Source organism: Takifugu rubripes, chromosome 1 (assembly GCF_901000725.2).
Source record: "Takifugu rubripes chromosome 1, fTakRub1.2, whole genome shotgun sequence".
Classification (NCBI taxonomy): domain Eukaryota; kingdom Metazoa; phylum Chordata; class Actinopteri; order Tetraodontiformes; family Tetraodontidae; genus Takifugu; species Takifugu rubripes.
The window spans coordinates 6,540,700-6,568,664 of NC_042285.1; the positions used below are offsets into that span (position 1 = coordinate 6,540,700).

The 27,965-nt window shown below is 38.5% G+C and overlaps 1 protein-coding gene across 1 annotated transcript in view; it reads left to right on the forward strand.

Moving 5' to 3' along the window:
* Positions 1 to 19,948, forward strand: part of LOC101068205 (carbonic anhydrase-related protein 10) — a 144,611-nt gene extending 124,663 nt beyond the window's left edge. Inside the window, exons 4-9 of the mRNA XM_029846841.1 lie at positions 12,744 to 12,929; positions 15,150 to 15,245; positions 16,910 to 16,982; positions 18,225 to 18,379; positions 18,639 to 18,813; positions 19,046 to 19,948. Of these exons, the coding sequence (XP_029702701.1) occupies positions 12,744 to 12,929; positions 15,150 to 15,245; positions 16,910 to 16,982; positions 18,225 to 18,379; positions 18,639 to 18,813; positions 19,046 to 19,068 (708 nt within the window). The 3' untranslated portion in view covers positions 19,069 to 19,948. The remainder of the gene's footprint in view (positions 1 to 12,743; positions 12,930 to 15,149; positions 15,246 to 16,909; positions 16,983 to 18,224; positions 18,380 to 18,638; positions 18,814 to 19,045) is intronic.
* Positions 19,949 to 27,965: the final 8,017 nt, after the last annotated feature.

Sequence of the window (27,965 nt, forward strand, 5' to 3'; positions counted from 1 at the left end):
GCTGTTTTGCCTCCGCACAAAATAGTCACCAAACGATATTCATTCTGAGGTCAAATCAACCAATTAAAACATTTATCAAAAGGTGAAACAAAAAGAAAAAAAGACACTGGACCACAAGTCTCCACCCTCCAAAAGAGAGATCCTGCCGACAACGCCAGAATGTGGCGTGAGCCCAGACGGGGCTCGGTATATCTCTTTGCAAAGTCGACAACGCCACCCCAGGAATTCCGCCTGGAGAATTATCAAGGCCGCACAAGTGTTCCTAATGAGGATAAGAGACTGGTCCAATGTGCAAAATTAATACCTTTATTCCCGATTATCCGCTAACAATAATTGCTAAAATACTCTCACACACCCATTCACACACACTCAACGTGCAGATATTAAATTCATATTCGAGATTTTACAATTTTCTTTAAAACACCTGCACCCCACAGGGTAGGATCGACGCCGCTTAGAAAATGAAAGGAAAACGTACACAATAGAAGAACCCAAATAAACATACAAAAATAACCCACACAGCACACAAATAACACAATTAATCAAATCCAAATAACATGCAAAAATAACCCACACGAGCAAAAAGCACACTTAGTCAAACCCAAATAAACATGCAAAATAACCCACACAAACAATAATCACAAATCAACCCCAAATAAACATGCAAAATAACCCCCACAACAAAACATTAAACCCAAAATAAAGGCAGCCCTAGTCCTCCTAGAGGCGCAGTACACTCACACACTCGCACTTTAGATTGGACCCCACACGATGATACCTCGCAGAGGTAGACGAGAGTGACAGTCGGGAGCATACGCGATAACGCGATGCGGAGGGCAAAACAGCAGCCGGCCACGGCAACGGGAGGAAAGCGCACGAGAGCCGGCACCTGTAACAATTTCTGTTAAACGAGAAAGCAATCTTAGGTTGCTGACAATTCCCCGTATGGTGAGGCTAAAAGCAGCCGCTACGTACCGTCAAGTAAGGGAAAGAAATCTCTAAAATGGAGAAGCACACCGAGCCACCACAGCGTTCCCCCTAGCAGGGCCAAACAGCCGACGAACCGAAGACACCCACGGCTCCCCAGCTCCGATGACAGCAGACCCAGGCGCGCATGGGATAGCACAGCAATCAAATGAGGAGGACCAAGTAAACTGTAGCGTGGCACCCAAAAGCTTGACAACAAGAGCAGCCAGTGCAGCACCGCCTCCTTTTAAGGGGAACGCCACAGCTGCAACTGCCCGAACAATCAAGGTGATTGGCAGCGCATGAACTCCATGCTGCCACATTAAGTTAAAAATAAGCTTAATAACAACCATTCAACATATACAAAATAAACTGAATGCATTTTAAAGCACCATTCAAAGGCTTTTGACCTGAGGCAGCTTTTAATGAATGTAAATACACAAAAATAAAGTTTATCAAATTACTTTTAGCTTAAATAACCTTTTAAAATATTTTTGAATGTACTTTAAACCTTCTATGAACCAAAGCCTGCAGTCTACTTTTTCCAAGCCCAGGCTCTACAACCATTTCTCTTACAAGACTGTTCACTTATCACTGTCCTGTGAGTGAGCGCCTCCAACCCCCCCTATTACCAGATCATCCGCACCTGGTGCACTCAATCAGCTGTCTTCAAACTCTGAAACCACGTTTATGCAACATCTTCACCCAAAATCGAAATGTTTTCCCTTTGCATTTTCAAAAGAAAAGGATCTTTCACATGGAGATGGTGTGGAAACGACAAGCATTCACACCGATCCAAGATAAAGACTGAAAATGATGTAGCAAACAAGACAGACTAGTAGTTGGAGGTATTCAACATACCTTTAGCAATTGACAGCGTGGCAAATATAATAAACGTGTTTCCTTTGGTGAGCGTAGCGCAACAATTCCACATTTTCTTGTTGCAGCGATGACAAACCTAACACACCTTGATACTATGAGGCATGCCTTACCTTTCTCTGAAACAATAACTGAATGTGCTGCATGTCACCGATTACACTGAAAACAGAAGTTTAACATTTTCTCTCCAGAGCCCAGTATTAAGAGTTTGCTGTTTCAGGTACTCTCGGCAACGTTGTGTGTGAATGACGCAAAAAAAAAACTGTAATAGCAGTAGCATTATACAACAGTAGTTGTGAGCTCTGAGATTTTGTAACATTAATGAGTGGGTTTTTATGTATTAAGTAGAAGTTATGAAAATTGTCTGGCTGTCTGTCCATTTATATGGCTGTCTGTGTATCTGTCCTAACCCTCCTAATGTTATATTGCTCACATTGTTCTTGGCCACAACACATAGTCCTAGGTAACTGGGATCCGTCAGTCCACCAGGGGATTTGTTGAAAAGGAATAACTAATCATTGACTGGCAAAGAGCTTGCCTGCAGTGGTACAGAGTTGCTATGTGTTACACTTTACAAGGTTTCACTAATAATATATAAAGTGCAACAAATGTGTAGTTAGAGGCTGTAGTAAGTGTAAGAATAATTTTTTTTATCGACATAAGCTGCACTTGGGCAGAGGTAACATAATTTCCGGACTATAAGCTGCTACTTTTTTCCTACACTGCGGCTTATTCTAGGGTGCGGCTTATATCGGCCGCTAGGGACGCTCAAGCAGAAAAGGTAAGAGTGAGACAGGTGGAATATATGTGTCGAGGAAGATGCAAGTTTAATGTAACTTCACGCTTTGTGTATGAATAAAATTAGCATAAACAGACCCTCATCATGGAAAATGCAAGAAGAAATGCATATGATGTGGCTTTCAAGTTAAATGCAATTGAGCTGGCTGATAAAGAAGGAAACAGAGCTGCTGCACGTAAACTTAACATAAATGAATCGATGGTGAGATGCTGGAAACGGCAGCGGGAAGAACTGGAGCTGAGGAGGAAGACTTCCATGGTTTCAGTACACAGGAGGAAGACCGGTGACTTTTACCGGTATGTTTTTTTAACCAGCCCTGTTGGTGCTGTGCTACCGTGTTGCTGTTATGTTATGTTATTGCCGCGTCTGAGTGACTTTTACCGGTATGTTTTTTTAACCAGCCCTGTTAGTGCTGTGTTACTGCCACATTGCTGCTGTGTTACTGCCGCGTCACAGGCACTGTTTGAAAAGAAAAGCAAAGGTAGTGTAGCGTGTTGGGGAGGGTCAGTGTGGGAATTTCCCAGCATGCTTTGTAGCAGCGTGTCTGTGGGTTCAGGTTGGTGTTAACCCTGTTTTTGTTCGTTGTAAATGTTATCTTTTGCAACTTTCAATGTTAGTGTTCTATTTATTGAGTTCTGGTTGCTGATGTATTTAATTACTGTTTTAATTACTGTTTGCACCTGCACACCATAAGCCAGGTTGTGTGTGTGACTGAAGACCTCCCTTCGTTGATGTGTCTTCGGTTCAGTGTTAAATAAAGTGGTGCTCTCTGCAGTTGAACTGCAGAATAAGCTGGCAGAAGTCTGTGTCTGAGTTCTTCTGCGACCTATGTTTCAATGCGGCTTATATAAGAACAAAGTTGATTCTTTCTAAAATTAGATTATGTGGCTTTTAATCAGGTGTGTCCATTTGTCTGTCTATCCTCCATCATCTGTCTTCAGGCAAAAAAGCAAGGTAGACCCTGAATGGGTCGCCAGCTCATTGGAAGGGTAATATTGCAATATGAACAACTATTTATGATAACATTTGAATACATAAGGACAATGTGGAGTAGCCAAGAGTTGCTTATCTTCGAAATGCATGTCTTTGGACTGTAGTAGTATCTGGTGAAACCTGGACCATTGTGTGGCTTCACTCTTTCTCCATTGTATTAGCTAATTGATTCTTTAATTGTTAAATAATGCCCCCCATTGAACAATCAAGTAACATTATCAATCAAAGTGGAAGAACAAAAGATAAACTATTCAGCTATGAAACACTAGTCTTGGTTTAGTCTTGATATTGACTGAATGAATTCAAACAATTAAAATGAGGGCCAAAGTTGAAACATGAACATAATGACATCCACGCAATAAAAATGGGTTTGCCATAGAAACTTTCCTTAACAAACAGATTCTTTCACAAACCAAGTGAAATAACCTGTCTCCATAGCTTTCATTCACTTTCATTGCAAATGATATGCTCTGTACTGATTATGTTTCTCTGTCTTCATCTCCTGAGTTACATAGCATGTGCCATTTAAGGTACTGTCATGAAATGTGCATGCATGCATCAACTAAACTAGATTTAAATTAAAGACACTAAACTATACTATACTATACTAACTATACATATACTTATCTATGCTTTGTTATTTTTAAAATGGTTGTAAATTACCAAAGAAGCAAGTGCAATAGGACATGAAATATTGAGCTTTCCAGCTGAAAAATGACTACAGCCTTTTTCCCTCACTAGAGCTGCACTTCAAGATTTTCTCAGAGATAAAATACTGTTCTCCATGCTTGCTGATTCACACATGGCTCTTTTTATCCATCCCATGGTGATAAGTAGGCTGACAGTTTTGTAGTCCAGGACACTGTCTGAATTCCAATGAGTTAGAGACTTTAATGGGAGCAACATCTTGAGCTCTAGCAATAAGTGAGTGGACTAGCAATCTTTCAGGCAGTTTATTTATTATTATTATTTATTACTAGGAGTGAGGTATTTTTAAGGGTTCAAGATCTTTATAGATGACTTAATGATCAATAACAATAACTCATTATAATGTAAGACTTGTAGATTATATCATTCTCAACAGGTCCCCTTCTGCAGACAATCAGTGTGAAGAACATTCACACGTGAGAATCATTTAAATAAGAATGGTTACATGTCAGCCTCTTCAAGAAATGTTTGTCTTCTTACATACACTGCCTAAAAATAATAAGTAGTAATACTTGTAATTAAGTCTTATTGGATCTGAAAATGTATGGTAGTCATAGAGATTGGGTTCATAGTTTTTCCAGTCATTATCTTTACCTACAGTTAGTTTAGTCACTCTACTGTATCTAAGGGGTTTCCTTTTTAAAAGGTGTGCCAGTCACACATCTCTCATTCTTAGAACTTACCGTCAATACCATCAAATATTAATCATTGTACTTGTCATCCATTAAAGAGTCTGCCTTTGTCTGTCATTGCCCCAAGGTAAGTACTACAATCTCAAGAAGAGAGTGTGAAGAAGCAGTCAGTTAGTGTTAGGTTTATTTATTCTTAATGCTTGCAGGACATGTATGACCTTGCATAAGCTGGAAAAACATTTATTTTTGCAAGTTGAACCCCATTATACCCTAAACATCAGAGCCCATGTCATATGTTATCATCTATAATACACTTTGTAATTGGAAACCCCGCACCATTACACCCACCTGTTCAATCCTTCAACCTTCCTGCCTCTTTTCAATGGCGCCCAGTGGTGACTGCTCATCAGAGGGAGCAGCATTGGAATGAAAACTTGTGCTCTCAGAAGAATGATAAAGAGAGTGATAAGCTGTCAAAGAGAACTCGAGCCAGCAGAGGGTTTGAAGTATAAAGGGTTGGTTAAATATTGACTGTTTCTCCACATTCATTTTCATATAATGTGACAAAGATCCTTCTGAAATCGTGAATGTTTTCTGCTCTGTCACTCCACATATTCATTTTTTGGGACTCTATGGGCTTCAAACAGTATCACATGTTGCATTCATCTCTTTCAGTTGTGTTCTATCAATTAGCTCTACACAAGCTTGTGCAGGTGGAAAGATTTGCTTAAAGACAAAACTAAGAGGAGAGTGTGTAACATACATTAAGATCTGTAATACATAATCTGATACTACAACCAACAAAGAGAGAGGGAGAAATTTGATGTATAAGTCCTTTATTTGTGATAGTTTGGTCTTACTAGCAATAAATTGAAGTCATGAATGGTACCGATCACGTCTGAATATTTTTTTATTCAAAAATCTATATAGCCAATGATGGAGAGTTACGTGCATTTTTACCCTGAGTAACAGTTACTACCTCTGATCAGATCTGATGCACATTAAAACAGCGTCAAGATTCAGTTTCTCTGAAACAGCTTTAAGCAGTTATCACTGGATGCTTGCAACAGCAAGTTTTTAAAAAGTTATTTATTCTTGTCACTAAAAAATGACCTTTTAATTATTTTGTCATTGAGTGATTCCTCAGCCATGACAGTGAGAGCTTATCAAAGTCATGAATAATCATGGCTCATTTAAAAAAAAACACCAAAGTCCTCAGAAATCTTCAATAGTAAAGGCATATGAACCTCAGAGATTATTTTAAGAGTGATCTGTGACATCCCAATCTTCATAAATATGTGGCTATCTTTTGAAAATGGTGGGAGTGCTCATTGAGATTAGACCCTCTTAATGATCAAGATGGGTTGTTGATTAACTTCATTCCCACAGCCCATTTGTGCTTCATAACTGCTCAGCCATCACTGCATTTCTCATTTTTATATCACATCATGCACTTGTGCTTTATACACCCACTCTGTGCATCCCATCAGCAGTCCAGCCTCCACAGCTCTAATAAAGGAGCACAAGTCATCTTGTATTTTCATCAAATTCACATTTTCAACTTTATTTAGTGCTGCACTCTTCATGCCTAGAGACACACATTAAAACCTGATGTACAGTAATTGTTTGATATATTCTTCTAGCTTGTCACTGCTTTAACTGAGAAACCTCTTTACCCAATCTGGCCTTCATTTGAAAATGTTTTGTACATCCTATTTTTACTGCAGTCTAAAGAACATACAGGAAAACCCTCTGGTTAAGTATTCCCTGAGTTTAGTGATCTATGCATCAAAATAATAAGGATTAAATAATGTGTTTTCTCACAAATACTAGCAATACCCTAGATGGCCAAAAATCTCCTTAAAGTCTTGTTAACATTGACAAAATTATTTCCACTAACTGCTGCCTCAGAGCGCAGTTGTCTTTTTCAGCTCAATTGCTTCTGGCAGCTCTGGGAACAAATTAAATATAATGCTGAGGTTGTTGGAGCAAAATGACTTGTTTTGGAGGTATTTACAGTGAAGTGACATGTCATTAGATACTGTTGTAAAGTAAAAGAGATGAGTGCTTTGTCTGATGGAGAGATTCAGGAGGCACAGGGAATCAATGAAAAACTTGCACAACAGCAGGTTCACATAATGATAAAGATGTTGAACACTCAACATTTAGCTAAAACCTAAACTATATGGCCCTGTTTATGTATATTTTTATTTTAATATATTTCACAGACAACCAGTTATTGTTGCTGAAGAAACACAACAAAATTAAGTTTAATTTATGTTGGTTTAACATCAAATTAATTTTTACAGCCCATGTAGAAAAATATGATCCGTCTACTTTATCCGTCTCATCACATGGTCAATATAAATGTACTTATTAGTTTTAGGACCTCAAGATGAACAAATTAATGTGTTTTGTTTTTTCATCTAAGAATATGATTTTATAATTTATACACAATTACACTAATTTTGCAGCTGATGGTATAGGAGCATAGGGGAGGGGAGCTAGTGGACCAAGGAACATGTATATTGAGATTGTTTTAATGTTATTCAATTTAGGACAACAAATCATGCACAAGTAAAACTGGAGCTCATAAAAGCAATGAATAAAACCACCAAAAATGGGTGTCATGATTACACGGACTCAGACTACACACATTGGCAAAAACATATACATAAAGATTGACACAGTTCTGGTAGGATCCATTCGCAGCACTGCAGTTCCAGACAGTTTAATCAAAAGCTTTATTGAAAACTTGCAGGGAACAGCACAGTAGGAATCATAAACCTCTGTGGCATGCAAAAAAAAACACCACAACGTCACAGGGGGTAAAGTCCAAATAAACAAGGCAAAAACATTTAAACAGGGACAGAAGGTAATCAGGTTTACCAGGGCAGAAACAGAGAAGAAAAGTCCAAGGCAGGCAGGGTCAAAACCAGTACAAACAAAGTAAGCGCTGGAGAGTCTGACATGAAGCAAGAACAATCTTGCAAGGTCTGAATGCACAGCAGTGGCTTAAATAGGCCTATGAGGGAGCAACAGGTGAAAATGATGAAGACTGATCAGATGGGTGTGGAGGAGGTGGGTGGCAGTGAGTGGAATTTTTCACTTCAGCACAAGAGCAGAAGAGCAGGCAGTGACAAAAAAATACGTGGAAATGCATTGGTTTATCACACCTACATACCAAAATTCATAATTTCTTTACATTAAGAAGTGCTTATAGCATCCCAAATCTCTTTCCCAAATCAGGGGTGATGGATTTGAGAAAAAGCTGTCCTTTAAAGCTGTAGAAATTTCATTTCTACAAGCTTTAAATGTCATTTCAATGTTAAGGATTTACTTAGTGATGTCTCTAAACGCATATCCAATGAATGCTCGGGTCTTGAACAAATCGGGTTCTTAGCATTTTTTTCTGAATAGAACCAATAAGTACTGATTCACAAACAAGCTCTACAATACAACCATGATTAATCATGATTAATCCAGTTTACCCATGGTCATTGTGAATAAATCATAATATTCTAAAAACAATGCTTAATAAACAGGTCTAAATGGGAGTAAAACCATTCTTCCCAAAAGTTTGGAAAGCAATTTATCTTAATTCCATTTTAGAGTTGAACATATCTGTTAGTCATCAGTTATAGCTTTACATACATTAGGTCTTTTCTCTTTTTTGCTGTAATAAGTACCATCCTTTGTGAGGCAAGTATATTGATTCATCAGACATGAAAGATTTACCAGTTAGACAAGGACTTGTCTTTTACAGTTTTTTTTTTATCGACTTTCACTGCAATACTAAAATGATTATTCACCGTTTGTCTTTAGATCTATGGCCTCCAGCCATTATCCTGATATGTGCAAACAACTTGAACAACAAGATGAAAAAAATGCATTTCCTACAAAGAACATAATCCAGCTCTGCTGTTCTCATGGGTGATTTCAGAACAGACAGACAGACAGACAGACAGACAGACAGACAGACAGACACCAGTACAAAAAAGAGCAAAACAAATAAAAAGGTAACTCGAGAAAAAAAAAGCTCTTGTAGAATGTTGTCTCTTGCCAGGTAATATCCCAACACCCATTGTATACATACACCCATAGTATAGTGTATATATAGGCAGTAATATTATCCCGTTACAAACCATATTAGATCAGACCATTGGCCAATATGATCAGACCATTGGCCATTTTCAGTTTCCTGAAAATTTCATTCATTTAATTAAAAATCCATTCATAAAATTTAGACTTATTTGTGTTATTATATTGCTAAATGACAGACAGACAGACATACACTGGCTGTCACATATACTGTACTCCTTGGCAGAGGCAATAATAGAAATACAAGGAAAAGGGTGAAATAATAATTTTAAGACAAATTAGACTATCCTAAGTATTCACATCCCTCCCCTTTTGATGTGAGCATGTGCAGTTGCGTAAACCTGATCTGTTGTACAGTGTAAAAGTCAATGGCGGGAAGGAGCAGTTGATGAACAATGATTTTGTTTTGCTTACTTTATGACAACAGAGGTGGGAAAGTCTATTTTAGAATGAAATATGCTGTTATATTGTCTCAAGAAGAAGGAAGATTGTCAAAGATGGAGAGCAGTTTTTGCAGTGATCCATCATCTGTCATCGATTCAAAGATCTCCAGGCTTTATCCACTTTCTAGCTGTTCAAATTCATTTCCTTGATCCTACTGGAATCTTTGGCTCTGATGCTACTCTCCCATCATATCACAGGAGATGGCACCTGCTACGACTGATAGTGGATTTCCAGCATGTTACTGCACACATTGAGAGCACATTTTTGGCTTTATTAGAAGTTAGCTTCAGCTTATCCTCTTCTTGTACACAGCTTGGTCTGTTAAATCAGTCTTTAGTTTAGCAGAACACCCAAGTAGTCAAAGTACTTAATGATTTTATCCTTTTTTGTCTGAGCTCAAGACAAACTTTTTGACCTCCTAAAATCATTGACCATCTCCTTTGACTCCCATCCATCTCTGTTACTCCCAGCTATAGAAGTACCTCTGCAGGTGGTATGGCTGGTACGTAAACAGAGATTTACATGAATTAACATGAATGGCAAAAGGACATTCTTCCACGAAGTTCCAGTGTAACCACCACAGAACACAAGGAGTTCTCCCAGGACCAATGCCAGACAGATAATCAGCAACAAAGGTGACAGAAGACATGTAATGCCTGTAATGAGCATGAGCGATGACAGCATGTCTTGGAGTGAAGTGATCGGAAAAAGGTACCAGCAGTCTCACCTTGGATCGGTGTCCGGTGTTCTGACTACTGTGGCAATCCCAATTTGACTCCACAATCTGGGGGGAGGGCTTTGGGTTTGTTGCTATTTAGTTTTTTGGATGTTTGAGGTAAACCGGGATCCTATTTCAGATAAATAGAAGGTAAGAGGGGAGGGTGTCAAGCAGTGGAAATGGATAGTAAATTTATGGATGTAAATTTAAGGGGGAGAAGTAAGGTTATGAAAAGAAGGGGCCCTGGAGCACACCTGTAGTGACTGGTGAGGGGTAGGGCATAAAAAGATTGAGCTATATAAACTGAGTGCTGTCTGAGAGAAAGGAATGGAATCATTCAAGGGGAAAGTGAGTGATGCCAGTGGAGGAAAGTCTACTTAAAAGGATGGGGTGTAAGATAATCTCAAAGGCCTCACTCAGGTCAAAGAGGATGAGAAGGAAAAGTAGGCTGGAGTCAGCTGCAATGAGGAGATCATTAGTGATTTTAATGAGGGCTTGATTGATTGCTGTACTGTAATGTAATGGAACCCAGAAAAGAAAGGTTTGTAAGGGCTATTGTGGGTTAGATATGAGTGCAGTTGAGAGGTGATGTTTTTTTCCAAGAATTTTGGAGATGTGAGGTAAGTTACAGGCAGGGCGGAGCTTATTCTAATCATTGGAGCCTGAGCGAGGTTTTTTCAGTATACGACTCATAACAGCTGAAAATCTGAATGATGGAACATATCCAGAGGAGAGTGAGGAGTGGATGATCGCAAAAATGTGGGAAAGCACAGAGAAAAGAGGCAAGAGTTTGACCAGGGTTTTGGGGAGGGGATTGAGCTGACATGTGGAGGGGGCTTGAATTTCAGAGGCATCAGGGACTTGAAAATTGGAAAAGGACTGACAGTGTGTCAGAGGTTCAGCAATATGGATTGATAGGTTTCAATAGAGTACAGATGGACTGGAGAATGTTACTAAGCAGCCAGAACAATATATTGTTGCTACCTTCATTAGCAGTGATTAAGAAAGAGAAATTGATTTGGTTTGAGCAACTGAGTCCTTGAGGATTTGGGTATTTCCAGAACTCAGAGATATATAAGCGGGCAGTTGAGATGAAGGAAATGGATGATGTGTTCACTGAGGCAAAAGAATTACCAAAGGTGTTTAAGCCATATTTATAGTGAGCTGCAAGCTAATCTATAATCTGATTATGACATTGCTAAAATATACACACTTTCTCTAAGGTTATGTGAGCAAAATGAATTAACGTCTTCTCGCTGAGGGTCAATTTCTGATAAATATATATTAGCATAAATTTCAAAATAATTTCTTTTAATCAGCCACCTACATTATTACATCTCGTACTACATATGAGACTTTTTCAAAAATAATTTTATTTAATTTTTCAGATGATGTCAAACATGTTGTTTCTAAACAGAAACAACATGTTTGATAAATAATAATTTGATGAATAATGTGATGAATAATGTTTCCAAGCACCGTTTTACAACTTTGGGCAATGCCTCGACGTACTCTGTGGTCCACAAATATGGGGTAGATGCGCTTCATCAAGGTAAGTATTGAGTAGATGGTCCAATGTCACAGGAACATTCCATCAGTAAACTGCAACAGTTTGATTGCAGTATATTTTGTGTCTGGGGAGATGGTGTGATGTTGCCATTGTGATGGTATCCACCTCGAAGTCTCAGGCATCCAAAGTGTGCAGAGAGTAGAGCTCGGGGGGATTGTAGGGAATGGCAAGTTGTTGGAAGACACTAAGTTGTTTTCTTTTTGGTTGCTTCATTGCTCAATATTTCTCCTTATCGACATATCTAGAATGCACTTTCGCGTTCCTTCTTGTTTCGAATTATTGACTTTTTTGCATCTTTTATAAAATATTTACATTATGTGGGTAGACCTCTTTCTCTTGGAACTTGAGGCGTGAAGAGATCATTTTGAAAGCAAGTGGTAAAAAGGAATCTGAAAGTGGAAAGGGAGAGATAAGAGTCAGCCCATGAGTCAGGTTGTGAATACCAATTTTTCCCTTTGAAACTAGGCCTGGTTATAAATGAATAAACAGGGTTATCCATAAAGCTCATTCTTTATTGCTTTTGTTATACTGCCTTCTCAAAACCTCAAAATGAACGGGGGAGACAATTTTGACTTCTATTGGGGTTTAGACATACAGTATTTCCCCCAGTTGCATTCCGATAAAAAAAAAAGTTACCATGATTACAAATGTGAGCATCTATCATACAGCGCCTCTGTGAGATGCTTAAGGCGGAGTTGATTGATTGATTGCAAGGAGATGACTGTCACTGACCATTCATGATCCATAACCAATGCATTTTGACACAATTTTCATTTACCTTGGTTTTATCCAAACATACAGGTACAGTGAACATTTCAAATCTACAGTTGTTGAATCAGCTGGAAAGAACTCAAATGTGAATACTGTGATTTATACGTTTATGACTGTCTTTGTGTCACTCTGTCATTTTTTTCCTGATTGTTTCTTTTTCAGGTTGGAGGGACAATGTACAACACTGGCCGCCATGTCTCTCTGCGATTAGATAAGGAGCATCTGGTCAACATCTCTGGAGGTCCAATGACATACAGTCACCGTCTAGAGGAAATACGGCTACATTTTGGCAGTGAAGATGGCCAGGGCTCTGAACACTTGCTGAATGGACAGGCCTTCTCTGGAGAGGTGTGTAATAAATATACATAGTTATGGGATGCATTTATTGAAGTATTTTCTAGTCATCATGACCACTGAAAGCATCATACATCACTAGTCACACTCTTATACACACAATGGTGGTATTCACAAAATGTCACCTGTCCACCAGAAGAGATAACTAAACTGGCATTCCTTTATTGAAGTCAACATCAAAAGTAATTTGGTATTTTACTGAAGCAGCTTTTTGGCCACAGGGTTCAGAGACTAAACAATATGTTGATCATTGGAGGAACTGCCAATGGACTTAAACCATACTATTAACCTCTCATATATTTGTAGAAAGCACTCAAATTAAAAGGACAAACGTGTGCATACAGCTCAACTACATGGTGGCAGTGGATATCATCAGACAAAAAAGTCAGAGATATATAAGTAAGAGGAAGGACAATTGAAAGTAAAACTTGGCCCAATAGAACTTAAAAGAATAGAAATGCTACATCTTACAATGAACCATCAGAAAAAGCTTAAAAATGTCTAACAATATACAAGAAAGACCAAGAAACATCCTTGGGGGGATTTTTTCTCTTGGCAAGTTCTCATTGTGAGTGAATGGTTGTCTGCCTATGTTGGCTGTGTGATACGTTGATGACTTTTCCATCGGAGAACCCGGCTGAGTGGGTGGACGCATGGATGGATGGACAAATGAAATGTTCTTGGATAATTGTAAAACAAATCAGAAAAGAACAGCATAAGTGACATTGCCCTCTTTGTCTTAAAATGGGTGATGGGTGAAGGTCAACATACACTGCCTGGCCAAAAAACTACTGCCACATGGATTTAACTAAGCAAATAGAGCCTCTCAATGGATTACGGCAGGGGGTGATTATCTTTCAGCTGGTTATTTAACTACAAATGATGCAATGAGTAGCTTCTCACTTCTTAAAGAGCCATGTTGAAAGAATCCTCCTGTTGTTGTGGAAAATCTTAGTTATCTTTGTTTATTTGAAAGGGGACAATAGAATTTCATAAAACACATGATTTCACATGGTTAAAAAAAAAGCCAGAATTAGCCAAAAGGCTAGTTTTCATCTGCAGTTGCCTGTTAAAGTTGAAGACATTTGCAGAACCTTCTAAAATTGGGTTAAGAATTGTCTAATGCACCAATAAAAACTAGGATGGGAGAAGTGGGGTTACATCATCTTCGAGGAAGAAATGTGGTCTGAAAAGTTTACTGAATGATCATTTGGTGAAACAGTAGAACTCAGAGCTGTGTTCAATATAGAAAGTAAGAGCATTTCCATATGGGAAAAAAACTCAAAGGATTGGCACTGAACAGCTGTAGCCTTAAGAAAACCAGTGATTAGTGAGGCTAATCGGGGGAAAAGGCTTAATTTAGTTAGGGAGCACAGGGATTGGACTCTGGAGCAATGGCAGAAGCACATGTGGGCTGAAGAGTCCTGTTTATCCCTGTTCTAGAGTGATGGTCACATTAAGGTAAGAAGAGAGGCAGATGGAATGACGCACCCATCATGCCCAGCATCTATTATGCTCTGATGCTATGGTGCTATGATCTGACATTGCTGCAGTTGGTCAGGTCTAAGTTCAGCAACATTTTGTGCCCAAAGAATGGGGTCAGCTATCTGAATATAATGAATGACCAGGGTATTCTATCACTGGAGTTTTTCCTTCTTGCTGACATGGGCATATTCCAAGATGACAAAGCCAGCATTGAGTGGGTTCAAATTGTGAAATTTCATTTTCACTCACAAGAAGTCTCTGCGCAGTGGTTCAACTCTTTTGTCATCAATATAAGATCTTCATGAACACTGAACGCATCATTGGTAGTGTATGTTTTAACAATATCATGGAAAGTCATGAAAAGGACACCAGAGGGCAGCTAAGTAAAGTAAAGCCATTCAATAAAAGACAATGACTATCTGAACATTTCTGGTTTCTCAACTATTGTCATGTAGTGGATTTTACTTCATTTTTAGTCCATAGTCCATCCTTTGCATTTTAGATTTTACATTTTCTGCTTTCCTTTTAAACTTATATTTTAATGGTTGTTGATACATATTAGTTAAATGTAAATACATAAAAGCTTATTATTATTATTACACTTTGATTTTATTGATAAATTATTTTTCAATATAATTTCTAAATTTTCTATATTTATTACTTTGGAAGTGAAGAACTATTAACACCAGACTTTTCCACAAAGGATTAATAAAGTATTTCTGATTACAGGTTCAACTGATCCACTACAATCATGAGTTGTACACAAACTATACAGAAGCTGCAAAAAGCCCCAATGGACTGGTCATAATATCCATATTTATGAAGGTAAATCACATTTACTTGTGTCTTTATTTCAAGCTTTGAATATTGATGTCTGCTGCTATTGTCTTTCTTTCAGTCTGATTGTGCAATAATTATTTTTTGTTTTACAAATGACAATATCTCATTAAATGCCATGAGGTTATTTACATTAGAGAAGTCTGTGATGTTTTTTTACTACTGTAAAATCATTGGGCCAGATTCACCAATATGTTCTTAAGAATCTTCTTAGATTCTTTCTTAAGTTGTTATTAAGAAGTTTTTTAAGAAAACCCTACGTCGGATTCATCAACGCGTTCGTAAACCCCAGAATTGTTCGCAGCTGTGTTCTTAGATTGATGAATGCCATCTGTTCGTAAGTTGAAAGCGCGTGCCAGGTGAGTCTAATTAACATACGATTAGCATAAGTCACCGCCCACTAATGCCCATAAAAGGAACTGCAGCAGGACCCTGTAGACGGAGCAAAAAGCAGCGAAATGCCCAAAGCGAAATGCCCAAAGCTTGCCTCTCCACGCCTGATTTCTGACGCCGTGTTGAACAATCAAGAAAGGATGGCTAACACGCTTGATAAAATTGCCTCAACCCTGATGACTATAGCCAACACGCTTAAAGAAATCAACGAGAATGTAAAAAAAAGAAGAATGTAAAAAAAAAAAAACGTGTAAAAGCTGTGCTCGGATTGTGACAATAATGCATTTTATTCACAAACGGGCAATTAATCGCGCTCGAACGTGAACCGCGTGCCTGCAGTCTGGCCCCATCATTGCGTCAGGACGCACATCCTCACGGGGTTGTGGCTCTGTGTCCAAACACATCCAGCGCCCCTTTAACATGTCGATGGTGCGTTCAATGGTGGAGCGACATGCATCTGATTGAATAAAATTGTGGAGTCTGAGGGTTAGGTGGTCAGTGGTGTCAACAACCAGGGCATATCCTCGATCCCCTAATAAAATAAATCAAGATAAAATCAAATAAAAAGACAGTTTTGGCATGGTTTCCAATTTGGTTGATTAATGTTAAGTCATTGGCACATTTACGTAATTTTAAAATTCTCCGTGAATCACCAAAAATAGGAAATAAATAAATATGACATAAGTATCATTGTAATATTGAATTTTATTGAACTCCACAAGAGAAGAAAACACAACCATGCCAACATGTCGCCACTGAAATGTGCGTAAGAGTACTCCTGAGTGTTCGTAGGATTTGTTCTTACCTACGCATAAATCCAGGATAAGAAGAGATTGGTGAATGCCACAATCTTCGTAAAATGTTCGTAAGTGGGATTTAAGAACAAATTTGTTCGTAAGAACGTTTCGTGAATCTGGCCCAATGTTTTGAGCGTCACTGTACAATATAAATCCAGATGACAACAAAATAAAGCTGATGCAAATCAGTGGGCGAATCAGCAGCGTGTGTCTCTGAGCTACTTCATTGGATTTCTAAAACAGCATGACCCTCATTTTGAAAATGATTAAATATCAAAACCAGAGCGAGAAAGTATCTGTGTATAATACATTGGTGGATTTTGGCATTACATAAGCCTTAATGGTGAACTAGAGCACTGACCTGCATGGATTAAATTTAGGTTTATTTATAGATGAATCCATTACCCAAGCCAACCTTTTGACTTCATCCTACCTTGCTTTCTTTTTCTATTTTTTTATCAGATTGCTGAGACATCAAACTCATTTCTTAATCGAATGCTGAACAGAGACACGATCACAAGAATAACATATAAGAGTAAGTTGCTATGTGTAATTCATGAAACTGTAAATGGTTGATTCTGGTCAGGAATTATAACATTTTTCAATTAACAAAGGGCTCAAAGAATGGCGTAATAAACATGTTTTTTACATTATTGTTCTTACATAAAAAAGGCAACTATCATTAAAAAATAAATTATCTTAACCCTTGTGTAATGTTCATATTGTTGTTACTCAGTCACGTTTGTGGGTCTGATGGACCCGTTGCATTTTGTGGCTTTTAATGCCTCACAATCAAACACTTTTATGTTAAAATACTGAACAGATGTTTAGCTTATCCAAATTACAAGCAGTATAAACAATACATACATTAGTATAAACAATACATTTAAAACATAATAAAGAAAATCAATTAAAATCAAGATATGAGTGGAAACAAATTTACAAGTGAAGCAAGGTTTTTCAAAACTACTGACTACTGAACTTGAAATTTAACCAATTCAGGTGCACAACACAAGCTGGGTCCCACAGACCCGAACACCACACAAGGGTAAAATAAGTAAAATAGTTTTTTTTCCCCCTGTGACCAGGAAAAGGGATAAAGCACTTAAGAAGATGAGACAATTTTTTCTCAAGTATAAAATTTGTTTTTTACTCAAGTATAAAATTTGTTTTGGGATTTTAAGTCATCTTCAATTTGTGAACTTTCATTTCATTTCTGCGTGGTAAATTGGAGCAATGCTTTAAATGGCAAGAAATCAGCTAATAACTAGAAGAGTCTGGCATTATGTTCAGCAACTGTTGACAGCTCCTCTCCAGAGGTTTGTCTTCCAGGATCCCATACTGGAAACACAAGACAACACTGGAACACACAGTGCCTGAAGCTTAAAAGAAAGCCAAATATTTGGCATACTAGATAAGCAGATTGTAGCAGGATGCAGGTGCTGTCCCCTTGTGCTGTGGAGGAGATGCCAGGTGATAGAACAGACTGCAGACTCAAGGCAGGTAGAAATGTGAGCTTCACCTCTGGGTCCAAGTACAGTAAAGAGTAACCAAAACTCATACTTGACTAAAAGTAAATGATATAATCTTGAACAAAACATAAAGGAGAAAAGGAACATTCTGCAAAGAGAGGCTTAAATAAATACTCTAAAGTAATTGAGTTTATTATTTTAATTTTCCATTTGTCATTTTGTGTCCACTTGAGGCTTAACTTTCTCAGAAATTGTGTCCCTCTGATCAAATATAACTCTACTTTGTTCATACCTCCTTTCCACAGATGATGCGTACTTGCTGACGGGCTTGAACATAGAAGAAATTTACCCGGACACAAGCAGTTTTATTACATACGATGGATCAATGACTATCCCGCCATGCTTTGAGACAGTCACATGGATCCTAATGAATAAGCCAGTGTATCTCACGCGTATGCAGGTGAATCTGACAAACCTGAAGAATGCCTGTCTCTGTCTTGGCTGAAAGAGTTGGATTTTGGCACTGAAAATAGGCACACAAAAAAAATCTTTCTCAAGAGTACTTTACCTCAGTACTATTTTAGATAAAATGCAACTTGTCTACTGTTTAGCCTTCTACATTTAAATAGTCCCTATTCAACTTTTTTATTCCAAATTTAGTGTGCTTTGCAAGATGAACTGTCCAATTTATTATCTGTGGATTTTCTTCATCATCACAGATGCACTCCCTGAGACTGCTGAGCCAGAACCTACCATCTCAAATCTTTCTCAGCATGAGTGATAATGTTCGCCCGGTTCAACCACTGAACAATCGTTGTATCCGCACCAACATCAACTTCAGCATGCAGGGCAAAGACTGCCCCAACAATAGGGCTCAGAAACTTCAGTACCGAGGTAGAAATCACTTACCCCATCAATAACACTCTCTTCTCTACCTCAAACATATTATCATCCTTAGGTGGTCACATCCATCTGATTTGATATTCACATTACACTTTAATCAAGTTTGTGCACATATATATGAGAGGGAGATCTGTGAGATAAGATAAGGGCTATCTCGTGCTTTTAAATACTGGTATGAAGATGAACAGTATTCTAATTCCTATTTCTTTCTCCTCTCTTCTAGTGAATGAATGGTTGCTAAAGTAACCACCCTTGGAATAGTGTGTCAGAATGGAAACATGGATGACATACAGAAGCAAGATGGGAGAATGGCAAAGCTCAAGGGTACATCTTATGTGTTTTATTTCATGACATTGTACAACCAATGACCAACGGCATGGCAAATTATGTGGTTTAAGGGACTTTGCATTGCCAGCAAAGACATGTTTTACAGACATTACCAGAAATGCTTGGACTCTAAATCTAACACATGTTCAATACCCTTTTCCTCACTGCACAACTATATGATTTTGATACCAAATACTAGAGACACTTGGAAACAAATTGTATGTAAGCATTTATTTGGTGGTTCTCCCAACCACTAGGACAACAGGATTGTTTAGCTTTTGTAAATAAAAGAAAACAAAAAAGAAATCTGGGAAAAGTAAAGGACTTGGTCACTCACACATCCCCTCCAGTTGAAGCAAAGCAGGAAGCAGCACTCACATGGATGTTTCATTGAAGTCACCAAGAAGGCATGCAATCAGCAAAAATCCACCATGGAGCACAGCCTTACTTTGTCATTTTCTAAGACGAGATTTGTGTAATGGAAGATGCTATTTACAGCCTTTCTTACAGCCTCATTGGCCTCATTTGTACATATTCTGATTATCAATACTGCAGAAAAATAAATATTTACAGAAAAGTCATGAATTACCATTCAAAAGATATACGGTACTAAGATCATTTAAAAAAAAAAAAAATATGTTAATCAAAAAGCTAAAATTTAAAAAGCTTGGCATACTTTCTGGAGCATTTCAGAGTCTGAACTATGCGTTTCTTTATGTTTTCTTGTTTACAATGGTTGCTGTGTTTGAGTAATGTTATCAGCCGAATAAATGTATGTGGAAAGTTCACTTTGCAAAATTAATATATGAGGATATGACTGTGTATTTTTGTACAGTTCAATATTACATATACAGTTCGATATTACATATACAAAACTCCAGGGGTATGTTCCCGAACACAATTATCAGAGATTTTTATTTTTAATATCCCAGATTCAGATTCTGTGTTAATGGGTTACGTCCAGCTGTTTGGTCACACTCTTTTCTTCATCACTGACGAAGCACAGTCAGGGTTATCCTTACCTATAAAAGCTTTGCAGTCCACAGTTAGCTGTGATCCATTCATAACACTTAACTTTAGAGAAGAAGATTTGAGCTTTCTTTAGAGGATGTCTATTGATTTTCTGTAAACCACTACTTATTCCCAATCAGAGTTACATGTGCATGCTGTTGGACTTTGGGGGGAAACCAGAACCCAGAAAAAAATCAATGTGAAGACATGGAGACCATTGAAAAAAAATAGTCAACAAGCCCCTAGTCCATGAAGCTATTTTCATATTTTACCAGTCTATGTCTTTTTACAAGACAAGACCTTGTATGACTGGCAGTTATAAAAGAGTATCGAGTGTTGATCCAGAGTGTAGCGTATCGATAGTTAGAACACCTCTTATTTTCTTGTCCTCTTCAAATCAAATCAAATCAAAATCAAATCAATCTTTATTTATATAGCGTCTTATACAATCAAAATTGTTTCAAGGCACTTTCCAGAATCCCAAGGCCTAACCCCAGACAAGTGACAGTGGCAAGGAAAAACTCCCCTTTAACAGGAAGAAACCTTGAGCAGGACCAGGCTCATGTCGAGGGACCCTCCTGCTGATGGCCGGCTGGGTAGCTGATGGCCGGCTGGGTAAAGAGAGAGGAGAGGAGAGGAGAGGAGAGGAGAGGAGAGGAGAGGAGAGGAGAGGAGAGGAGAGGAGAGGAGAAGGAAAGGAGAAGGAGAGGGAGAAGGAGAAGGAGAAGGAGAAGGAGAAGGAGAGAGAAGGAGAGGGAGGGGGAGAGGAGAGGAGAGGAGAGGAGAGGAGAGGAGAGGAGAGGAGAGGAGAGGAGAGGCACAGAGCACAGAAACACACACAAAAATACACTATACAATGGGTCAGCGGGGCCGGAGGTCATCATGCAGCTCCGAAGGCGGCGATACCTGTAAATAAATAGAGAGGGGAGGGGGGTGAGAAGCAGAAAAACTACACAGGAATCATCATAACTAGTCTGCTTGATGAGGAGGAGGAAAGGAGAGGAGAGGAAACCATGACCCAGTGGGGTGACAGAGGCCTGTCAGGTGATCATGTTTCCGGACCCCGGCAGCCTTGGCCTATAGCAGCATAACTAAGATGTGACCTCTTATTATAAGACCTCTAAATGTAAAACCAAATTAATTGCTTGGGCTGATCACAGGCCATAATCTTCTCAAATCATTACATTTAGCCACTATAGGCAAAATTATGTTCCCTTCAAAAACAGAAAATACATGCAGTTTTCATCCTGGTCCTGGAACGCTGGACCAGCTCTGTACCCTCCGCAGGGTGCGTGACGGTTCATGGGAGTTTGCCCCAAAAGTCAGCATGTGTTAAAGTGTTATGTTTATCTGGACAAGGCATTCAACCATGACCCTGTTGGTATCATATGAGGGGGTGCTCCTTGATTATGCAGTCCATTTGCATGTTGGTACTCCAGCAGGGCTGCCCTTTGTCACCGGTTCTGTTCATATTTTTATGGACAGAAACATAGCCAGGGGCCAAGCGTAGTCCTGTTTGGGAATCAAAGGATCTGATCTCAGCTTTTTGCAGATGATGTTTTCTTGTTGCCTGCATCAAGCCAGGAACTCAGCATGTACTGGGGTAGTTAGCTGCTGAATGTGAAGCAGCAAACTACCCCAGTATATGGGAAGCAGCTGTGATGAGAATCAGCACATCCAAGTCCAAGGCGGTGGTTGTCAACTGGACCTGGTCCTGCCTCAAGTGGAGGAGTTCAAGCACTTAGGGGTCTTATCACTAGTGCTTGAAATATGGAGCGTGAGATTGACAGATGGTTTGTATTAGCTGCCACAGTTCTGAGGTCAGTGCACCAGACTGCTGTGGTGGAAAAAATAGAACTGTTTTTCCCCCACACTTTGGTTGGGCACTCCCTTAGGGATAGGGTGAGCTCAGTCACTCAGGAAGAGCTTGGAGTAAAACCACTGCACTTTCACATCAAGAGAAGCAGGCTGAAGTTGCACAGGCAGTGAGGCTATGTCTCTTGACTGGTCTGTCGGCACCACTGGAATCCTGCCAGAAGAGCTGGAGGAAGTGTTTGGCATGAGGGAATCAATGAATCCCTGCTTAGAATGCAGATGAATGAAGATGAGAGGAGGCATCCTTGGGTATCTCTCTAGTACATATCTGCTATACTTACCATGCTCACAACTTCTTGTAGGCTTTAATAATGATTAGCAGTTTTTCTCTTTCTGCTAACCTTTGCAAAGCTTTTTAGTTATTCCTCTCTGCAGCTTGTTAAAGAAACACCATAAAAATGTTCTACATTTTACCCTAGCTATTGTCATTCATTTGGTTTCAATGGACTCTCCTGAACTGTGGGTAACAAAATAGTCTCTAAATAATAGGTGGATATCTGTGACCCTTAGGACAATGTACAATAATATGGATCGGTATGAACAGAATTAACGCAGAGCAATAGAAGGTACATGTTGAGGTTTGTGGGGTTTTTTTGCGGGGGTTTCTGCGGTCCATTGTAGTCCTGTCTGTTTTTTCCTGTCCCGGCCTGTTTCACTGTCCCTCCTGACAGGAGCTGTGCACCTGGATCTCATCTTCACTCGGCAGCTCCGGTGCATTAAAAGACTGGTCATTCTGCCACTCGTCATCAGATGATTTTAAACTACATACGAGTACAGACGTCTTCTTGTTCCTCTGAGCAAGTTTTCTTGTAATTTATGGATCTCCATTTTCTCTCTCGTTCCCTGGATCTAACCTCATTTTTGTTCTATTCTTTAGCCCGGTATGCATCCAGCCTGTGAGCATCCACTGCTCCTGCTGCTCTTGTGTGATTTTCCCATGCCCCCCTGTTTGGATTCAACAATTGCTTTTTGTATTTTAGTGTATTGTGCATTTTGAGAGGGGTTTTCCTCCGCAGAAGAATAAAGACCGTTTTTCTTCACTTGATCTCACTGCGTGATCTCTACCGGCATAGGGGTTTCAGTAAAATCACACCATTAAACAGTATTTTTGTCATACACATAATATTCATGGAGGATAAATGACCCTGAGTTGATTTTCTACTCCCTGTACAGTTATCAATCCTCTCAGCTCTGTGAAACTTAATTTTTGGTATCAAGCGGCCATTTTACTATGTCAAGTGATACCATCTCTATAGCTGATCTTCAGAGCTAGCTTGCGGAGAACTGTACTGCAAGGACTGTATTCTTCATTTACGTTCTGTAGCTAAAATATACTTGTAACAAAAGGAAAGAAGGGTTGTCTAATGATACAATAATAGTATACTATTATAGTATAGTAGTATAGTTGTTATGAATGAATGTCAGAATGGACCCGAAAGCAGACAAACAATAGTTGACGGAATTCAAACTAGATTTTCTGAAACAAAAGAAAGATAACAGTGCAAAGTGTGGTGAAAAAGTGAGGTGCATGACATGCAGGTTGAGGGGGGTGCGTGGTGACCAAGAAAGGGAAGTGAGAAAATGGAAAAAATTTCTACAAGGTACAAGTCACAAAGATGCTACCGAACCACGTTTACCACTAAGCAGACGAACAGTCAGTTGCTGGTGAACAGAAGATAGAAGGTTTCTGAAGAATGTTTATTGGAAACCAGCGGCACGTGTATCTGTCACCAGCAAACGCAGCAGAAAAGTGAATCCACCACACCCCCTGTAGAGAAAGAACAAAGACAAAATACAAAAAAATGGCACTAAACATACAGGCCAAGACGATAATAATATTATACTTATTAGTAGTCTACTGAGGTAACATTAGCTTTGAATGTTTTTTAGAACGCTTGGACTCTTGACAAGGTTTATGTGTGAGCTCATCTACCTTCCCTACCTACATTTCCCTGACTAAATAAATGTCCTACTTGCAATTTTACATTGGTCCTTATTTAGATCAATTTCACAAAAACACTTTATAGTCGATATTTTGTTTGGAAGATCTTTTTTGTTGAGCTTTATAGTGATAAGACACATCCTGAATTTCTGGCAGATACGACTAAATATAAAGATAATGCTTTGATGAGGTATGTGGAAACAAGTCAGCAAGCCCAAAGGCTTTGCTACCACTAAGAATGATGTCCTTGAAGCTACTGTGGTATGACACAGTTTATTGCACAGCTAAATGGAATTAATGACCCTGCGAAGACCACTGTTTCATTTAAAACCAATAACAAAAATTACATGTAATATTGCCACGAATGCATAAAGTTTTACCATCTTAGAAATAAAGCATTTCACAGCTCTTGTTAATGGTGAAATTCACAAGGAAGACAAACTTCAACTTTTGAATTAAAATGAATGGACTGTCCAAAGGGGATAGTGACCCTTTAGTTACAGTGCATCTGGTAAGGATTATTAAAAGATGACTAAAATCTCATCATTTGTTAATGTGTTTCCCCTAAAATAGTAAATCTGATATGATTTCAATTATAAAGCTGATAATGTAAAAGGGGGATTAAAATAAATGGAAAAACTAATGAATAAAATAAAATTATGTTCCTTGCAAAGAGAAGAGACTCCATCCTGTTCCTGATCACTATTTTTAAGGTTTTAGTTTCATTTTTTATGAAACTATAAGTGTATTGGAATTGATTCTATTGAGCAGGGCAAGGGTATTGGACACCTTTAAACACAGATTGAAAGTATTATTGATGTTGCTGTCATCAGCCTAAGAAGTAAAAAATCACTATGTCATATTTTTGAATTAATATGATTTTAAGTGCTCTCTTCAGGTTCAAATTCCATAACTTGCGGAACACCACTGAGTAACAATTATAAAACAAACAGCACAATATTCCTGGGCTCCAATAGCACAATTCAATATTCACAGTTTCAGGCTCTTCAGTTTCTTTCAAGCGCTTTAAGATAAGCTCTGGATTTTCAGTAGTGAAAATGCAACACTCTTCGTTTATAGGACTTTACTTTTCCATTGTAAGTACAATCCAAATTTTGAACGAGTCCTTTTTACAGTTTTCAGAGCTTTTGCAGTTTATGAAGTGAAATTAAAAGAGCATGACAAAATTATTTCAGAAAAAATGCAAAAGATATTCTATTTCATTTTCTTCAACATTGTGTGAGGAAGGATTTTGAGATCTTGCTGCATTTTGCATCCAGCCTAGTGTTGATTGTAAAGGATTTGGCCTGGCCTGTTTTGCCTGTTTCCACCTGAAATTCTATTGATTTGCTCTTTCTTTCCCCTTCTTCATTATCTCTCGATCAATTCAGGATGCGTCTTTTTATAACCCTGATGTAGAATGATATACTGCCTCAAAGAACATTTCAATCATTATATACTGATTTCTTTCTGTAGATTATTGTATCTGTTCATTTTTCACTAATAAAAAGGTATAGGTGAGGAGATTGGCAAATTTTTCCACCTCATGTAGGAGATGCTCAGTAAGGCTGCCGCTACAAAAGTAGTAAACATGCCAAATTATTCAGCACACAACCCCTCACACCACCTCATTTACACAAATCATCATGACTATACAGTAGTTCTGAATTAATATTGCTGCCATCAGCTGCTCCTAAATGGAATTCCTTCAAGGTGTGTTGCGTTTCAGCTGCCACAGTTTGATGTATGATGGGAAACATTTAATAATCTTACATTTATAAGCGTGTGGTAAGGTGAAGGTGTACAGGGAGCCAGGTTGAAGTGGAGCAGCTGCAGTGTAAAATCCCAAATGTCCTAATGCCCATATATGGATGTCCAGTGATCTGTTTCCAGTAAGGGCTCAGGAGTAAAATTATGGCGGGTCACTTCTTGAGGAGCCAAGCGCTTTGAGTGTTAATTATCCTGCATTAATTCTTCTTTGCTTCCTCCTTTCTGTCCCATATCTCAACTCAGCAATGTTGCCAAGACATCAGATCAGCCTCAGAGTTTGCTTTGGCCAACCACTGTATTCCACTGCAATTTTCCTCTCTTGCTTGTCAGCTAGTCAGCCAGCCAGCTCCCCTTTTTTAAGCTACCGGGAACATTTGAGTAGCAAATTCACAAAGCATTTAATAAGGGCAAGAATCTTATTTTATTATCTAATCTGTACAACATCTCTAAGAAAACCATTAAGCTTTCTTTGTTGTGGGTGTCTGTTACCTGTGTGGACAAACGTGGACTTGGCTGAGACAGACTGAGTGATGTAATTTTGATCTGTGGATGTTTTACAAATAAGCCTGAGCTCATGACTGTACCTCAAGGTCAAGCTGGTTTATGAGCTAACGGCATTTTAATGAGTACAACTGTGTTAAGATTTTGCTTTTATATCTGATATAAGGAAAGCTTTTAGCATCCTACATAGAGGTAAAACACTGCTATTATTCAAATAATGCTCTTAGTGGCTGAGGTTTCCATCCAAAGGGTTGAGAGGGGGTGGGAAGTACAGTAGAAAGCTTTTATGGTGTGTTTATGAAAAGGTTTACATTAAGAAAATGTAAACAAGTTGGCTATGTGGGATAGACCATTAGCCCAATTATTTTTAATTGAAGCATACATACATCCTCTAATAAGCATTGAATGCAATCAGCATGTTTGCCTTCTGATAGTTATTATTTTAACACAAAGAGTAATGGCAAGAGAAAGCTAGAAACTGGCATTGTTATTGACATGTCTTTGCAAATACATAGCCACAACAGGCACTGTTGTGCACACGTTTATCAGTGCATTTGTTTTGAGATCATTTCTGAAGCTAATGAATGACAGTTTGATCTTCAGTCTAGGATGCTGGGGGAGGGACCCTTTGCTCATCTACCTACTCTGGCACCTCTAGAAGAACAAGGCATTCCAGAGTTGGATGCCAGATGTTTTCCCACCAACCATACTATGGAAGCTTCCTTGGGGTCCCTGTTCCAAATTTCACTTATTTCACACAGGAAAAAAATCATCACTGCTGCAAAAAAAAAATATTCAGAAGAGGACAATCTAAGCTTTTACATTTTATTAAGCACAGTTTTGCAACCCTGAAGCTCAAGTAAGCCTTCTATTTGACACATATGTATGGCTGTTATCTGCATGCAAATAATCATATAACTTAAGAGAGAGGCATGAGGTTTGAACAGTATTGGTCGAACTTCAGAACCTTATAGAACTCCACATCCAGCTTTTCCGTAAAATAAAGTCGTTCTTTGTAATACAATATAATTGTCGATGTATTCAATGTAGCTCCAACATGTATCTAATAGCTACAAATAGTCAAAAATTTGTGTACAAAAATGTCAGCTTTTATCAGCAATTGCACATTTTAATGGCTGAGCAATACAAACACACAGGTTATCCACCCCCTTGAGATATAAGCTAAGGCTTAATGTACAGCCAAAACATAAACATTATACTTGTTTATTATTTAATAGCAATTGGCAAGCCACACAAACCATTTAGTCATCCACACTTCTTGGCACACACTTCATTTGTTTGTCTGAAACAGAAAAAAAAATTGAGAACGGCTGTAATCAGTGACTAAAGCAGGTTTCAGGGTTTGTTTGTTTTTTTTCCCTTTTTATAGGCGGAGGTCATAAACAAAGTTTCAGCCAAAAAAACTGAGGCTGCCACATTCACACAAACACACAAAGTCTAAAAGTAGAAAATAGTTAAAAAATAAAAATAAAAAAACATGAAACAAGATCATTGTTGATGGATGGATGGTTGAGACAGGGGGAACTAACACATAAACACAGGGGGAGGAGACACCCTAAAGACAAACCAACCACTGTGCAGCACAAATAACCCTTGACACAGAGAGGGCATTGATTTTTTATTTCTTTTATATCCAAATTTCATTCCAAGAAAATGATCCAACTGATAACTGCCACCACTCGGGGAGAAAATGGGA